This window comes from Nycticebus coucang, chromosome X (assembly GCF_027406575.1).
Source record: "Nycticebus coucang isolate mNycCou1 chromosome X, mNycCou1.pri, whole genome shotgun sequence".
Taxonomy (NCBI): domain Eukaryota; kingdom Metazoa; phylum Chordata; class Mammalia; order Primates; family Lorisidae; genus Nycticebus; species Nycticebus coucang.
Window position 1 is genome coordinate 149,547,632 of NC_069804.1, and position 17,758 is coordinate 149,565,389.

The 17,758-nt window shown below is 36.2% G+C and overlaps 1 protein-coding gene across 10 annotated transcripts in view; it reads left to right on the forward strand.

Moving 5' to 3' along the window:
- Nucleotides 1-17,758, forward strand: part of STAG2 (stromal antigen 2) — a 167,215-nt gene that overhangs the window by 126,634 nt on the left and 22,823 nt on the right. For all 10 annotated transcript variants that reach the window (XM_053581033.1, XM_053581039.1, XM_053581037.1 and 7 more), the window contains exons 19-26: nucleotides 583-786; nucleotides 3,704-3,774; nucleotides 3,992-4,079; nucleotides 4,178-4,258; nucleotides 6,588-6,680; nucleotides 9,346-9,520; nucleotides 14,181-14,320; nucleotides 16,069-16,170. In XM_053581033.1, coding sequence (XP_053437008.1) covers nucleotides 583-786; nucleotides 3,704-3,774; nucleotides 3,992-4,079; nucleotides 4,178-4,258; nucleotides 6,588-6,680; nucleotides 9,346-9,520; nucleotides 14,181-14,320; nucleotides 16,069-16,170 — 954 coding nt within the window. The remainder of the gene's footprint in view (nucleotides 1-582; nucleotides 787-3,703; nucleotides 3,775-3,991; nucleotides 4,080-4,177; nucleotides 4,259-6,587; nucleotides 6,681-9,345; nucleotides 9,521-14,180; nucleotides 14,321-16,068; nucleotides 16,171-17,758) is intronic.

Consider the following 17,758-nt stretch of genomic DNA (forward strand, 5'->3'; position numbering starts at 1 on the left):
GCAATGGGGTATATGTAGCACTTTTTCTAGGATGAGTTCTTGTCCTCATATGATGACAACTATGATGGTTATTCCAGAAAAAGAGTTCCAACATTTCTTTGAAGGGTGCCTTAGATGCTGGTGTTGGTATATAGTTTCCCAAGGGTAGTATCTGGAACGTGACTGTAGTGATACTCAGTGATAGATATGTAGCACTTTTTCTGGGATGAGTTTGAGAACCTAATTGTCTGACCTTGACCTCATATAAGGATTCATGGTGGGAAAGTGGATAGTAACAATTATAAAACAAAAGCAGCTAGTACTCACTGAACATTTTTACTATGTTCTGAGAACTATTTTAAGCTTATTATATGTATTAACACTCCTACCAAAGCCCTGTGAGATAGATATTTCCATTAAAGTTGAGAAAATAAGTGTGGATGGATCAGTATATTTATTTACCACAACTAGTAAAACACTTTAAAATGTATAGTCTACATTTTAAAGTTACTATATATGAAAAGTTTCTCTATCGTGGTATGGTAATGTAGTCATTATATGTTTGTCATGCCTTAGTTTTGATAAAAAGAAATTATTTTGCAGCATTTGGATGCCTTATTGCGACAGATCCGGAACATTGTAGAGAAGCACACAGATACAGATGTTTTGGAAGCATGTTCTAAAACTTACCATGCACTCTGTAATGAAGAATTCACGATCTTCAACAGAGTAGATATTTCAAGAAGTCAACTGATAGATGAATTGGCAGATAAATTTAACCGGCTTCTTGAAGATTTTCTGCAAGAGGTATATATATCAAATATTTTGTCAGTTGGGGTTTTTCACTCCGGTAACCTAGTTAGTCACCCTAGTCTCAGGCCTTGTGATAGTCCCTACCAGTATGGTTATAAAGATTTTTAAGATTTTCATTCTGTGACTCATCAGATTACTATTACTCCTCCACCAAAATAGGATATACAGGTAAGAATTTGTAAGTTAGAGAAAGTGAAAATAAAAGTAACTTTTTTTTTTTTTTTGGTTTGAAGAAATGTTCTAGGCCATCACCTGGGGGCTATTTAGGAATAGGGTGTTAATGGAACAGAAAAATTGAGCTAGATTGATAAGAAGTGGCCGCAAAAGTTAGGGTTCCTTTTTTTTTTTAGTTTTAGCAGCATTGCTGAAGAAAGGCTGTTAGAGTCTTTGTTATTATAAAGACCTTAATAAATTACTGTTATAGCCACTGTCACTTTTGGAGGTTTCTGTGTTCTATTGTATTTCCACAGAGGCTTAGTGCATGACATTTGAATATCCTTATTTTTTATTGTGATTGTTATTTATTCTGGAAATATATATTTACAGAAAATTTATTTGACTAGCAATCATGATTGTGTAATTAATGCCTTTAGCTTTTACTAAATCATGTTTGTAGGGGGTGGGTAGCCAATGTTTTGCTTTGTCACTGGGGCTACACTCAGTGATATCATAATAGCTCATCGCAATATAAAAGTCCTGGGCTCAAGTGATTCTCCTGCCTGAGGTCCTGACAAGCTGTGACTTACAGGTGCTCATCACTGTGCTAGCTAACTTTTTCTGTTTCATTGAGACTGAGTCTCAATTTTGCTCAGGCTTGTCTTGGAACTCCTGGTGTCAAGCAATCACCCTGCCTTGGACTCCCAGAGTGCTAGGAGTGGTTGGTTCTTTTTGTTTGTTTGTTTTTCAGTTTTGGCTGGGGTTGAGTTTAAACCCACCATCTCTGGTATATGGGGCCAGCGCCCTACTCCTTGAGCCACAGGCGCCACCCCCAGAGTGCTAGGATTATAGGCATGAGCCAATGGGCCTGGTCTCCAAATCACTGTTACCATTAATGCTATACAAATCATACGGACTTTGTAATTTTCTTTTCTTTTCTTTTTTTGAGACAGAGTCTCATTATGTCACCCTTGGTAGAGTGCTGTGGGATCACAGCTCACAACTTGAAACTCCTGGGCTTAAGTGAGTCTCTTTTCTTGGCCTCCCAAGTAGCTGGGACTACAGGCACCTGCCACAACACTCGGCTATTTTTTTTTGTTGTTATTGCAGTTGTCATTGTTGTTTAGCTGCCCCAGGCCAGGTTTGAACCCACCAGCCTTGGTGTTTGTGGCCAGCACCCTAACCACTGACCTATGGGTGCTGAGCCATGCCTGGCTATTTGTAGAGATGAGGTCTCTCTCTCTCTCTGGCTTAGGCTAGTGTCGAACCCATGAGCTCAGCCAATCCACCTGCCTCGGCCTCCCAAGTGCTAGGATTACAGGTATGAGCTGCTGCACCCGGCTCAAATTTCTTATTTTATCAATTACTCATTTAATGTTTGGGGGGAATACAATGTTAATACCAGGCTTATTAAGTTTTTCTAATTGGAGGCTTGTACAAGTATGTTGATGTACACATACAATGATCATATTCTTCATTAAAAATTTTAATGCTTCTATCCTTGGCTGAGCCGAATATGATTATTGTGACTAAGGTAAGTTAATTTAAAATAAAGCATTAAGGCTGGGCCCAGTGGCTCAGCCTGTAATCCCAGCACTCTTGGAAGTCTGATTGTTTGAGCTCAGGAGTATGAGATTAGCCAGAGCAAGAGCAAGATCCTGTCTTTAAAAATAGCCGGGCAGTATGGCGGGCGCCTATGGTCCCAGCTACTTGGGAGGCTGAGGCAAGAGAATCACTGGAGCCCCAGAGTCTGAGGTTGCTGTGAGCTATGCCATCATGGTACTCTAATGGAGGCGACAAAGCGAGATTCTGTCTCCAAAAAAAAAAAAAAAGTAAAATTAAAAATTACTTTGTAGGATAAAGCATGCTTTTCTTTTGAGAGGTCTAGTGTTCAGCGTGGTAGCTTCAGTAGTATTTAGACAATTTTATGTTTCATGCATTAAGATTTTGTAATGTTCTTATCAAAGCCCTGTGACTGGGAAGTACATTAACATATGTTGATATGTGTTAGTTCACAAAGGAGTAGCATATCTAGTCATTTCGGAATTCAGAACTTCCCCCCCATATGCTTATTATTGTTTTAATATTTGTTTCTGAAGATTGTTTAGTTTTGACAAAGGTTTTGTGCTTTAGGTATTGTCTTTATGATCTCTTGCTTGTCAACTACTATGTTTTTTCTTACTGTGCTTATGCATTAATTACTGTGAAATAGTTGATAATCTTCAGAGTTTTCTATCAAGGTTACTTTAAAGAAAGGGAGAAGAATGTTATTCCATTTTTCTTTCTGGATAATAACTTCTGTGACAACAACCTTGGGTTGATGCATTATCCCAGCTGTATTGCCATAAATTTGACCAGAACTAGGTATTGAATGAGAAAGTTAATTTGTAGTTTTTATTATAGTATTCCTTTTTGTTTTTAAAGAGATAGGGTGTTGTGCAGTTCTGTAATCATAGCTCACATCTGCCTCCAATTCCTGGGCCCAAATGATCCTCCTCACCCAGCCTTCTGAGTAGTTGGGACTACAGGCACATGCTTTTATGTCCAGCTAATTTTTAAAGTTTTTCATAGGTGTAAGGTCTTGCTATATTTCTTAGGGTGGTCTTGAAATTCGACCTCAAGTGATGCCTCCCTCCTCAGTGTCCCAAAGTGCTGGGATTACTGGTGTATATTTATTTTTCAAAGTGGTATCACTATTTTGATACACTGGAATTTTTTACTTTCTTTGTTTCTAATCTACAATTAATATTTATAGGGTGAAGAACCTGATGAAGATGATGCTTATCAGGTATTGTCAACGTTGAAGAGGATTACTGCTTTTCATAAGTAAGTTGAATCTTAAGGTTTTGATTTCTTTAAAGTATAGAAAAATCAGAATCAGCTTTCTTGTTTTATGGCTTGAAATCGTTACAAATTCTAACATACATGTATTTTTTTGTGGGAGTATGTTAACAAGTTTACTGTGTTTACCATAAGACTCGAGTCCAAAACAATTGTCATTTAGGCTCTCTTTTTTAATATAACTTAATTCTCTTTTTTACAGTGCTCATGATCTTTCAAAGTGGGATTTGTTTGCTTGTAATTACAAACTTTTGAAAACTGGAATTGAAAATGGAGACATGCCAGAGCAGGTTTTTATTTATTTACAAGTTGCATTTTTTACTTTGAAAAATTAAGTTTCGTGAGTTTTCAATTTTAACTGTCTGTATTCTTTTGATTCTTTTTATAGATTGTTATTCATGCACTGCAATGTACTCACTATGTAATCCTTTGGCAACTTGCTAAAATAACTGAAAGCAGCTCTACAAAGGTTTGTGGTGGTTTTGTAGTATATTCAATTTAATATCATTAATAGTTTTCATAAAATTTACGTATTTAAGAAGACCAGTTACTGAATGAAATTTTGCTTATTATTTTATTATTTATGAACATGTACCTTTAAACAACAGCCCTGTTTGTAGTTTGACATATATTCAGTGGAAGATTAGTTTGTTTCAAGGTATGATTTTTAATGAAAACTATTTCACATTTGCAGGTGGCATAATTTATGGCTTTCTATATTCTCAAAATTTGTGACTGTATCTTTGAAACCAATAGATACAGCTATTAGTTTATATAAATTGGACTTAATAAACCCCCTGCCCCTAGCTCTTCTTATGCCCTGGTATTATTTTGGGATCACCTTATTCACAGTCAAGATCTCTACAGTGATGTCCTAAATTCAAGATAAGTTACTTTCTGAATGAATATATGTGCCAGCCTATTAGTACCTAGAACTTTTAAAGCTTTATTCACAGTGGTAATCCTTTATGTGTTTAATAATTGAACTAAACAGATGGGCACAATGGAAGGGTATACAGCACAAACCCCTGGGTGTAGGGCTCAACTACAACTTGAACTTCACCTAACAAATGCAAACAAAATAACCTAATCATTTGTGCTCTCACATTAATCTGAAATAAAAAAATAATTGAACTAAACAGGACTGCCTTTTCCACTTGTAGATTAGAAGCTTAAAGATTGTTCTTGTAACCTTAGATGTTGCCTTAAGTATTGTTTGGGCTCATTTTTATAAATATTAAGCAATTTCTGTAGTTACAGATTTAGTACTTCATAGTTATTTTCTTCAAAAGGGAATCCTCTTGATAATAAGTTTATATTGCCTAAACCCATACAATAATAATAAATGTTTAAAATTTCTCTGTAGTTAAGATTTTGTTATATCTATAAATAGAATTTTCCTTTTGAAGAATCTATACAGTATTGTTAAAATTGTATACTGTTTTTTTGTTTGGTTTTGTTGCAGTTTTTGGCCTGGTCCGGGTTTGAACCCTCCACCTCTGGAATATGGGGCCAGTGCCTACTCCTTTGAGCCACAGGCGCCGCCCAAAATTGTATACTTTTTCAAATTAAGGAAATTTATTATAGTAGGAACAATGACCATATTAACATACATGGTCACTCTCCTATGTTGAAAGTTAAAAAATAAAATGAGGGAAAGGTAATATTATTAGTAGAGGAAAACAGTGAATGGATAATTATTTATTTAAAGCTTGTTTGAGTTTTCACCAAATGTTTTCTCCAAGTTAAGCCTGTTTTTATTTAACTTTTCTATTACTATACAAATATGTAGTGATATTCTATCATTTGGCATCCAGTATCATCAGATGGGCCAAAGGTTGTAACTTAAAATAAGTTCATGTGCTTGATCTTTATAGAATCATTTTTTATTTTAAATAAACTGATAAATATTTAGAAGTAGAAAAAAATGTAAGAAGATTCCTCTTTTTATTATAAATTTAAGAAATATTAGAGTAATGACACAAAACTGATTTTTGCCACTCCGAGTATTTAAAAAGTACAACCGGTATCTTCAAACAAGAAATAGAAACTGCCATATCTTTTTCATTAATTACCTTTTCCGTCTGTGATTTGGCCACCCTTTAAATAAGAAATGAGCATGGAAACATAAATCTTTACTTTTTACATTCTGAGCTAGTGGCTATATTAAAGATAGCTGTATATAATTATATAAGTTTGTTCATTCCAAAGGACCCATACCACCTAGGACAGTGGTTCTCAACCTTCCTAATGCCGCAACCCTTTAATGCAGTTCCTATGGGTCAGGACCCATAGATTGAGAACTGCTGACCTAGGATATTCCCCATTAATGCACCTGATACTTTTTTTTTTTTTGGAGATAGAGTCTCAAGCTGTTGCCCTGGGTAAAGTGCTGTGACACCATAGTTCACAGCAACCTCCAGTGATCCTCTTGCCTCAGTTTTTCTATTTTCAGTAGAGATGGAGTGTTGCTTTTGCTCAGGCTGATCTTGAGCTCATGAGCTCAAGTTATCCACCTGCCTTGGCCTCCCAGAATGCTAGGATTACAGGCGTCAGCCACCACCCCCAGCCTACACCTGATATTTTTAAGGCTCCAATTTGGTGAGATTTTTGAGAAAAATGGTCTTTTGTTTACCTTTCTGGTACATTATATAAGAAGAAATTTAAATCAAATGTACAATTAAAGTTAATGTAACAACATATATGAAATAAAGTTTTGCATAATTTAAAACATTTTAAAGAAATACTAAATGAGTTTTTTTCTATATTCAAAAATGTTCATGTTAAATTTTTTCAAGGAGGACTTACTGCGTTTAAAGAAACAGATGAGGGTATTTTGTCAGATATGTCAACATTACCTGACCAACGTGAATACTACTGTTAAGGAACAGGTTAGTAATTACTACATAGTAATAGTTTTTGTAAGGAACCTTCATAAAATATGAACTAATTAGAAAATTTAAATAATACTAAGATTGAACAAAGGGGAAGTATTTTATATCTTGTATCTGCCCGTGTATATACCATGCTAAAAATGTGGGGTTTATCATCGCATTAAAGGTTACCGTCATGTACAGTTGTTTCGTATTATTTCCTTATGACACACATGGCAAATAGGCACATTTATACAGATTATATATGTATGAAATTATGGAAGTCATTCCTGAAAGCAACTTAACAACTTTGCTTTTGGGAGGAAAGGTCTATAAGGTTTTGTCATTTCTGACATTTCTGCCCATCCTGATCTTTGTGTGGACCTAGTTTGAAATAAAAATTTTAGTCACTTGCTTGTCTTCCAAAGTCACTTACCTTCCCACTTTATATGCCTTCATGATTCCATTACTGCCATCTAATTCTGGAAATAGACTGTTAACCTGGTTTGATCCTGAGACTAAGATCATGTTTAGTTCTAATTCCATAATTCAGAGTATCAAACGTCATTGGAAACATGACTTTAATTGTTTTTATGGGAATATATATGTTTTGACATGAATTTTATAAGAAATATTAATATGGCATAGTCAAAATGCTTATGATGATTTTAACGGAACCATTTGATAATGGCTTAGCCTTTGTTCATTGGGTAGAATTCTAGTAGTCAGCCCAAGTGCTATTTTTGGAAGCTGTGGTATGTTGAGTGCTATTTTAGTTCAGAGTGTTGTTCGAATATACTAACCTTTTGTTTGTCACTTGTCCTTAGTTCATTTTAAAATAGCAAAACTCATTTTAATCAAATATATTTAAGTTTTTACAGCTGAAAATTTGCATTCAATACCCAAATGTTACTCTCTTGTTTCTTATTTCCAACTCTCTCTTGTCCTTATCATAATATATGTTTGGGTGCACATAAATGAGAGGATATTTAATAGCCAGGCTGCTGTTACTGAAGTTTGCATTTTTCTTGTGAAAATATGAAGTATATTCCTATAACTGTTGCATGGCTGAATTCTCTCCAAGTTTAAATGTATCATTTTGAACTGTAGACATAAAAGTTTTGGGACTTTAATTTCTTCTCTACAGTTCATGTGAAAAGGAACAAGATAGCTGATTAAAGTAAATTGAGTTTAAATTTAAATGCTTAAAATAGGATTTTAATGGAGTATGCATAGATCTAAACATAATGCACAAAATATTACTTTACATTTGTGTGTACAACCAAGATCATCAGCGTAATATTCCCTATTTTTTATAGCATTAACACACAACCCTTTGCTTAGGCCTTGAGATTATTTGGTTGTTAAATAGCTTGTATATGGTTCGGCACCTTTAGCTCAATCGGTTAAGGCACCAGCCACATACACCAGAGCTGGTGGGTTTGAATCCAGCCCGGGCCTGCCAAACAACAACTACAACCAAAAAATAGCCGGGTGTTGTGACGGGTGCCTGTAGTCCCAGCTACTTGGGAGGCTGAGATAAGAGACTCACTTAAGCCCGAAAGTTGGAGGGGGCTGTGAGCTGTGACACTACGGCACTCTACCCAGGGTGACAGCTTAAGGCTCTGCCTCAAAAAAAAAAAAATAGCTTGTATGTCAATTTTTCTAACAGCTCTCAGGAGTATATTCTTGTCAGCTTGATATGCCAGTTCACCTAATTAGTAAATATTATCATACTTACCATGTTATATCCTTGATTCTGTATACATTTTAATAGGTGTAAATTACTGCAATAGTGGTAAAATAAGGAGAAGAGATGGATTAGAAGAGTAAAAGCATAAAATAAAGAGATAAAGTAAACGTGGTTAGTTTCCAACCTGCAAGACTGATGATAAGATATGCTTTGTGACCTGTATTATGTCTTTCCAGCAATGTTCTTCCTTTAAGTATATTTCTGAATTGACTTTGTAACCCCAAAATTCTATTTTCATTATCCCCTCTCAACAGATAATCTTTCCAGTTACCTTTGCCTAATTTTTACCAGTGGTTGACTCCACTTAAAACTCCTGGCAGAGTTTTTATTAAGATCTTTGAGATATAACTCTCCAACTTTATGTTTTTTGTACCTGATGAGTAGCAAGCAGGCCTATACCTGGTTATGTTTTCTCCACTTAATCAGTATACGTGTTAACAATTAGAGTACTTAAAAAGTACCATGGGTTTTGTGACCTCTATTTTAGTATGCATCTTTTTGATCTTTTCTTCCATAGAATAAAGAATGGTACCAACTTATATATTATTTCATATTTGAGAACGAACATCTGGAGGCATTGAAGTATAGTGTAGAGTATGGGATTTGAAGTCAAAGCCTAAGTTTGTGTTCTGGCTACATGGCAGTGTTAACATCCCATACAAGTCACTTAACTCTGGTGAAAACAAATAAGAATATTTGTGAAATTGCTTTCCAGTTAGTAAAACATTATGCAAATAATTGGTAGTTGTTATAGGGAATTATACTTCTCAGATTTAAAGTCTTAAGAAAGTATTAAACATTGATTTTTTTTTTTTAAGTTTCAAATATAGAAAGATTCTATTTATGTGTTAAATATATAAATCATTTGTCAATTGGTAAGAAACCTCAGATTATAGTATGCTTTTCTTTTCTTTTTCTTTTAAATAATAGGCCTTTACTATCCTTTGTGATATTTTGATGATCTTCAGCCATCAAATTATGTCAGGAGGGCGTGACATGTTAGAACCATTAGTTTACACCCCTGATTCTTCACTGCAGTCTGAGTTGCTCAGCTTTATTTTGGATCATGTCTTCATTGAACAGGATGATGATAATAATAGTGCAGGTAATTTTATTGCCATTTTTTAAAAAAAATCTATGTGTCCAACATACAAGTTAAGTAACAGTAGTGTTCATTTTTGTACTGTCATATATTTTATTCTTAAAACGTAAACGTATTTATATATAATGCAGTCTGAGAAGTTATTTGTAAAATGTAAAGTGTTCTAGCACACTTTTCTTCTTGCCATATTGTAAACAAAACGTGACATCACAGAACATAGGCTTTCAAGTCAGATCTCTGCTTTTCACTAGCCCTGAGCCTCTTTTTCTAATTTGTAGCTATGTCATAAAACTGTGAGGATTTAATGATAATTGAGCAAAGTAATTAGTTGAGTACCTGGGTATCATAGGTGCTCAATAATATTTACTCCCACTTCCCCTTATTTGTTGGTAATAAGAATACTCAGGAACTTTGAAATGGATTTTTAGTCATATATTTGTATCACATTGGTTTAGAAATATTAATGTCATTTCTGAATGTTAGAAAAATGTTTATAAGGCCGGGTGCAGTGGCTCACGCCCGTTGATTCTAGCAGTCTGGGAGGCCAAGGCAGGTGAATTGCCTGAGCCAGAGTGAGACCCCCACCTCTAAAAATAGCCGGGTGTTGTGGCAGGCACCTGTAGTCCCAGGTGTTCGGGAAGCTGAGGCAAGAGAATCGCTTGAGCCCAAGAGTTTGAGGTTGCTGTAAGCTGTGACGCCACAGCACTCTACCGAGGGCAACAAAGTAAGACGTTGTCTTTAAAAAAAAATGTTATTCAGCATAAGTTTGTTTATCAATGAGTGAATGAATGAATGACATGGTATATAGCTCATTTTTAGCAGTAAAGATCTTCATGCTCACATACTAAAATCTTATCCAGAACACAATTGAGAAACCTATAGTAGCCAAATCAGTATTCAAATCAGTATTCAAAATCAGTGTAATAAAATTTCTATACTTTCAGTTATGCTTTTATTCATAACATTGATTTGACAAACATTTATTGTTCAGCAGGCAGTATATTAGATACTCTGGATATGAAAAAATGAGACAAGGTCTCTTCCTTCAAGAGTTAAATTCAAGTGGGAAGGACATCTAAAAACAAGTAGTTATATATAATGCAGTCTGAGAAGTTAATGGAAGCATGTACAAAGTGTTACTGGCATGTAGAGGACATTTTAATTTGTCTACAGGGCTTTAAGTATCTTTGAGAAAAGCCTAACATTTGAAAGTGGTCTGAAAAGATGAGTAGGACTTTTTTTTTTTTTTTTTTTCTTTTTGGTCTTTTAAGACAGAGTCTTACCCTATTGCCCTGGGTAGCTCACAGCAACTTCAAACTCTTGGGCTCGAGCAATCCTCTTGCCTTAGTCTTTTGAGTACCTGTGACCACAATGCCCAGCTGTTTTTTTCTTTTGTTGTTGTTGTTTGTTTGTTTTTTTGTTTTGTTTTTGTTTTTAAAGTAGAGATAGGGTCTTGCTCTTGCTCTGGCAGGTCAAACAGTCCACGCATTTTAGCCTTCCAGAGTGTTATTACAGGCACGAGCCACCATGCCTAGCCAAGTAGGACTTTTTAAAACTTCTGTGGGAAAGTATAGTTGCACTCTAAAACCTGATACAAACTAAATTGGTACATAATCCTTTTGTTAAGTGGGAACTGCCTCAGCATTATTTAGATCATGGGAAATTTAATGAGAACATGCTTGCCAATACTTCTGAGTTTTCTAGGAGCTTCCTAGAATTGCCCAGAGTCTATCTCGTTGGACTTTGTGTTTTATATTTATACTTTTACAATGAAATATATTCCAGTCTTATAGAAAAGTACAAAATAGAACAGATTTATGCATACCTACCCACCCACCAGTCTTTGTCAAATTTAGCTATATTTGTTTCAGATTTTTAAAAGAAATACAGTACAGTTACTTTTAAAAAGCCCTCATTTTGTCTTTTCCCTAAAGATAACTGCTATCCTAAATGAGCTGTTTATTGTACCTTTGCATTTTATTTTAATTTTACTAGTAATTTATCTCTTAACATTATAAATTTTCTGTTGCTAACTGCCACATAAATAATAATCATGTTGAAACTTTTGTGATTTGCTTTTGAGTTAACATTTTTGAGATCTTTCAGTGTTGACATGTGGTTATAGTTAATTCATCTTAAGTGCTAAATATTATGTGATATGAATTAACCACAATTTATCCATTTTCCTATTGTGTTGAACACTTAGGTGTTTCTACTTTTTACCCAATTAAAGTAGTGAATATTACAACAATTACTCTAATACTTAGCTCCTTGAGCACATATGCAAGTACTTTTGTTTATTTTATTTATTTTTTTATTTTTGAGACAAAGTCTCACTCTGTTGTCCTAGGCTAGAGTGTTGTGGCTTCAGCCTAGTTCATAGCAACCTCAATAACTCCTGTGCTCAAGTGATCCTCTTGCCTTAGCCCTGTGAGTAGCTGGCACTAAAAATAGAAAAATAGCAAGCACTTTCCTATTGTATATATCCAAGATTGGAATCACTGTATTATGTACATCACACGTTGCCAAAGTGATTGTATTATTTTTTTATCTTCCTACCATTAACATATAACACTATCCATTGCTATACATCGTCATCTCATGCCTGGTATTACAGACCTTTCATTTGTTAGCTCACATCAGATTAGAAAGAGAGAGTAAAATAGGGAATGCTTCCAGAGGTGGTACATTGACAATACATAATAATATGACAGCTGGCACTTTGCAAAAGGCCCAGTGATTTGGACACCTTTTATATTCCTTAATGCTTACAAGAGAAAAAGTGGCTAATTTTTGGTAAGTAAGAAGTGGAGAAAAATCAAAACTAGGGCTTTAAAACCTCTTACTATCATCAAATGATTTTGTCTGTAGGAGGAAAGGTCTGTGTACCTCTAGTTCCTGTGAGCAGTACAAAATACTGATTGGAAACAATATCATGTAAAAATCATCCATTATAATGACAGTCATTGAAAAAAGTTAGCATATATAGTCAGCGTAACCCCTTTAAAAAGTGAATAATATGTTTCAGGTTTCTAAGCAAATGACCTTGACATCCTGGGACATCTACCCGTGCTAAAATTTTCTGTGGTCTGTCTTAAACAAATTCTTATTCTTAAAATTTGGTTTGAATTTCCTAACAGTTATGTAGGATTACCAGAGTAAGCTAAACAATTAATCAATTAATTAAAAAAATAAGCATTCATGTTTTGCACAAAATATTTTTAATATTAGAGACCTTACATTGAAGGTATGATTGTACATGCACAGACTATTCACAAAAGATGAATTATAATTGGCTAATAAACATATGGAGAAACTGTTTTTCTGAGACAGAGTCTTAAGCTGTCGCCCTTGTTAGAGTGCCATTGCGTCACAACTCACAGCAACCCCAAACTCTTGGGCTTAAGTGATTCTCTTGCCTCAGCCTCCCAAGTAGCTGGGACTACAGGCACCCGCCACAACACCCAGCTTTTTTGTTGTTGTTGTTGTTGCAGTTGTCATTGTTATTTTATTTGGCCCAGGCTGGGTTCAAACCCACCAGCCTTGGTGTATGTACGTGCCGGTGACCTACCCACTGAGCTATGGGCACCACCACATATGGAGAAACTTTAACTTCACTGATAGTCAAAGAAATTTAAATTAATATGATTTTTTTTTTTTTTAGTAATTTCATTTGTGAAATCTATCCAAAGGAAAAGTCTTACACGGCTTTTCATGTAAGAAGTCTTCATCACAGTTTTATTTACAGCATCAAATAATTAGAAACAATCCTTTGCAGTACTCAAAGGCTGCAGTGGGGCTTCACAGACAAGGAATTTAGAAATACGTCTGTTCTTTTGAAAACTGAATGTCAAGATCTCACATGATGGGTCAGAGTAATAATATGCAAGTTATCCAAAAAAGACAGAATGGTTTTTAAGCTGGTCTAACTGATATATTTATTATGTATAAAGGAAGAATGTGTTAGCAGAAGATGGGTGAGGTAAGGTGGCATCATCCTTGGCAGGGATAAGAAAATTTCGGAGGTTGGTTACATGCTGGAAAGAAGGAGTCTTAACCAATGAACATTGAATATGTAGAATTCATTGACAAACTATCAAGTTAGGAAAGTATATGAATGTATTAAGCAAGCTTAGCCTGACTTCACTAAGCATCAGTTCTTCTGACTCATTCCATTTGTTCCTGTTCCATATTTACCAATCTTCTGATTATTATCCAATGTCACAAGAATTTGGTCTATTGGAATAAATTGCAAATGGGTATAATTTTTAATTTAAATGTTTTTCCTTTTAAAAATTCTCCAATGAAAGGTTATTCTATGGTGGGAATTTAATATATGGGCTCAGTGCTTGTAGCACAGTGGTTACGGCACCAGCCACATACACCAAAGTTGGCAGATTCGAACCCATCCTGGGCCAGCTAAACAACAATGGCAACAAAAAATAGCCGGGCATTGTGGTGGGTGCCTGCAGTCCCAGCTACTTGGGAGGCTGAGGCAAGAGAATCGCTTAAGCCCAAGAGTTTGAGGTTGCTGTGAGCTATAATGCCATGGCACTCTACCGAGGGCGTCATAATGAGACTCTGTCTCAAAAAAAAATAATAATAATAATATATGATAGAAGTAAAGTACAAGATGGCTTAATGTTTGGGATTTTTTTCCCAGATGGTCAGCAGGAGGATGAAGCCAGTAAAATTGAAGCTCTGCACAAGAGGAGAAATTTACTTGCAGCATTTTGTAAGCTTATTGTATATACTGTGGTGGAGATGAATACAGCTGCAGATATCTTCAAGCAGTATATGAAGGTAAAGTTGAAAAACGGACAAGATACCTTTAAAATACGTAAAAGATAATATAATAATGGGTTTTGTTCTTGGTTGCTATTGAACTGGCTTTTTTTGTTTCTTTGGTTTAACTCTAAATCCTGTTACCATGAATTTTTCCAATAATAAATTACTTTTTGTTTTTGGACCTACCCCAATCAATTGCTTTTTTTTTTCCTTCTTTCTTTGCTTTTTTCTCTCTCTCTCTTTTTGTTTTTTTTTTTTTTGAGAGAGAGTCTCTCTCACTCTGTCACCCTGGGTAGAATGCCATGGCATCATCATAGCTCACAGCAACCTCAAACTCCTATGCTCAAGTGATCCTTCTGCCTCAGTTTTTCTATTAATTTATTATTTTTTTTGTTTGAGACGGTGTTAGTTTGTCACCCTTGGTAGAGTGCTGTGACGTCGTAGCTCATAGCAACCTCAAACTCTTGGGCTTAAGCGATTCTCTTGCCTCAGCCTCCCTAGTAGCTGGGACTACAAGCGCCCACCACAACGCCCAGCTTTTTTGTTTGTTTGTTTTTTGTTTAGCAGGCCCAAGCCCTGTTTGAACCCACCAGCCCTGGAGCATGAGGGTGGCGCCCTAACCACTGAGCTATGGGTTCTCTATTCTTTGTAGAGATTTTCAGTCTCATTGTTGCTCAGGCCGGTCTTGAATTCCTGAGCTCAAGCAGTCTGCCTGCCTTGGCCTCTCAGAGTGATGGGACTATAGGCATGTGTCACAATGCTCAGCTAGTTTTTCTCTTTTTAGTAGAGATGGGGTCTCGCTTTTGTTCAGACTGGTCTTGAACTCCTGAGCTCCTGAGCTCAAGCAATCCACGCACTTCAGCTTCCCACAGTGCTAGGATTATAGGCATGAGTCACCACGCCTGGCTAAAATACTATCTTAAATTAGATAAAAAGTTCATGTGCTGTGCCTCATATAATTATTATGCATAAATAAGTTTCTTTCAAAAGGGCTTTATGGTTTGGTTCAGTGGCTCATACCTGTAATCTAGCACTTTGAGAGGCTAAGGCGGGAGAATTTCTTGAGGCCAATAGTTTGAGACCACTCTGAATCACACAGTTAGATCCTGTCTCTACAAAAAGTTATGAGTAACTATTATATTCATTGTTTTAAAAGTTGACAAGGAGAACTTTGTTTATATCCTTTATTTTACTTTTGAGTATCTAACCCGATTATTGTTATATTCCATACCCTTTTTTTTTTTTTGAGACAGAGTCTCACTATTTTGCCCTTGGTGGAGTGCTATGGCGTCACAGCTAACAGCAACCTCAAACTCTTGGGCTTAAGCAATTCTCTTGCCTCAGCCTCCCAAGTAGCTGGGACTACAGGTGCCCGCCACAACACCCAGCTACTTTCTTGTTGTAATTGTTGTTGTTTGGCAGGCACGGGCTGGGTTTGAACCCGCCAGCCTTGGTGTATGTGGCTGATGCCCTAGCCACTGAGCTATAGGTGCTGAGCCTCCATACTTGTTTTATTTAAAACCAAGTCTGCAGCTTAAGTTGATTGGCTGTTAACTTTTTGGTATGTCTGAATTTACTGAAATGAGGGATTATATGCTTAGAAGGGATCTTAAAAATTCAGTAATATTTCGTTCCCACTTGGAAGGCATAATTTCAACCAAATATATACTTTGTGAAATGCTTGCATTGCTAACCTAAGATTATTCTTATTATCTAATGGTTTTAATATGTAACTCTCTAATTTATCTAAATTTCTTTTCTAGTATTATAATGACTATGGAGATATCATCAAAGAAACAATGAGCAAAACAAGGCAGATAGACAAAATTCAGTGTGCTAAGACTCTCATTCTCAGTCTGCAACAGGTAAGACATTAAGAAGTGTACCAGATTTAGCTAACATATCTAATCACTTAATAATTAGCAGAATAAGATAGCAGCTGGAATGGGGGAAAGGATGCAATGGATAATTTATAAAAGTAGAAATATAGGGCGGCGCCTGTGGCTCAGTCGGTAGGGCGCCGGCCCCATATACCGAGGGTGGCAGGTTCAAACCCGGCCCCGGGCAAACTGCAACCAAAAAAAATAGTCAGGCGTTGCGGTGGGTGCCTGTAGTCCCAGCTACTCGGGAGGCTGAGGCAAGAGAATCGCTTAAGCCCAGGAGATGGAGGTTGCTGTGAGCTGTGTGAGGCCACGGCACTCTACCGAGGGCCATATAGTGAGACCCTGTCTCTACCAAAAAAAAAAAGTAGAAATATAAAATATTCAACCTCACTAGTACACAAAGAAGTACAGGTGAGATCATTTCAGGATTGGTGAAACCTATATCTGTCTGAAGTATGGAGGAAATAGATACGGTAGGTAGTTCAGCAATATATGCCAAAATTTATAGTATGTCTACCATGTTGGTAGTAGTAAGCTTACTTTGGTAGATCTCATGTGAATTTTACTTTTTTTCTCCATTTTGAAACTTACTTTAATGAGAATATGTGATTTTTTTTTTTTTTTTTTTTTTGAGACAGAGGCTTACTTGGTTACCCTTGGTAGAGTGCCATGGCATCTTAGCTCATAGCAACCTGAAACTCCAGGTTTCAAGTGATCCTCTTGCCTCAGCCTCCCAAGTAGCTGGGACTACAGGCGCCCACCACAACGCCTGGCTACTTTTTAGAGACAGGGTCTCGCTCTGGCTCAGGCTGGTCTCAAACCTGTGAGCTCAGGTAATGCACCTGCCTCGGGCTCTGAAGTGCTGAGATTATAGGCATGAGCCACAGCGCATATATGAATTTTTAATAATTAAAATGCAGTCATCCTTTTCATTTTGTCAGTGGCAAAGAAGGTTAATTAACTAAAATTATTTGCTTAGTGTGCTTTTGTCTTTGGACAGCAAATTTGCATGTAAAACATAATCCAGCCTATTACAATGTGATAAACCTTTTTGCTTTTCAGAAATGTAGTTATGAAAGTTAATTTAATTTGCAAAGTTGAATATTCATGTTAAAATTAATAAAATTTAAAAGATTTTAAAGGTGGGCAGCGCCTGTGGCTCAGTGAGTAGGGCGCTGGCCCCATATACCGAGGTTAGTGGGTTCAAACCCAGCCCCGGCCAAACTGCAACAAAAAAATAGCTGGGCGTTGTGGCCGGCACCTGTAGTCCCAGCTACTCAGCAGGCTGAGGCAAGAGAATCTCCTAAGCCCAGGAGTTGGAGGTTGCTGTGAGCTGTGTGATGCCATGGCACTCTACCGAGGATGATAAAGTGAGACTGTCTCTACCAAAAAAAAAAAAAGATTTTAAAGGTAGCATTTAAATAACGTTTGCTATAAAATAATGGCTGCTAGCTATACGAAATTTAGAAAATATAAGACTTGGAACAAATACAAGTTATCCTTAGTGTTTTCACTTAACAATAACCTTTTTGTTTCTTAATAACCTCAGTCTTTTTTATGCCTACATGAA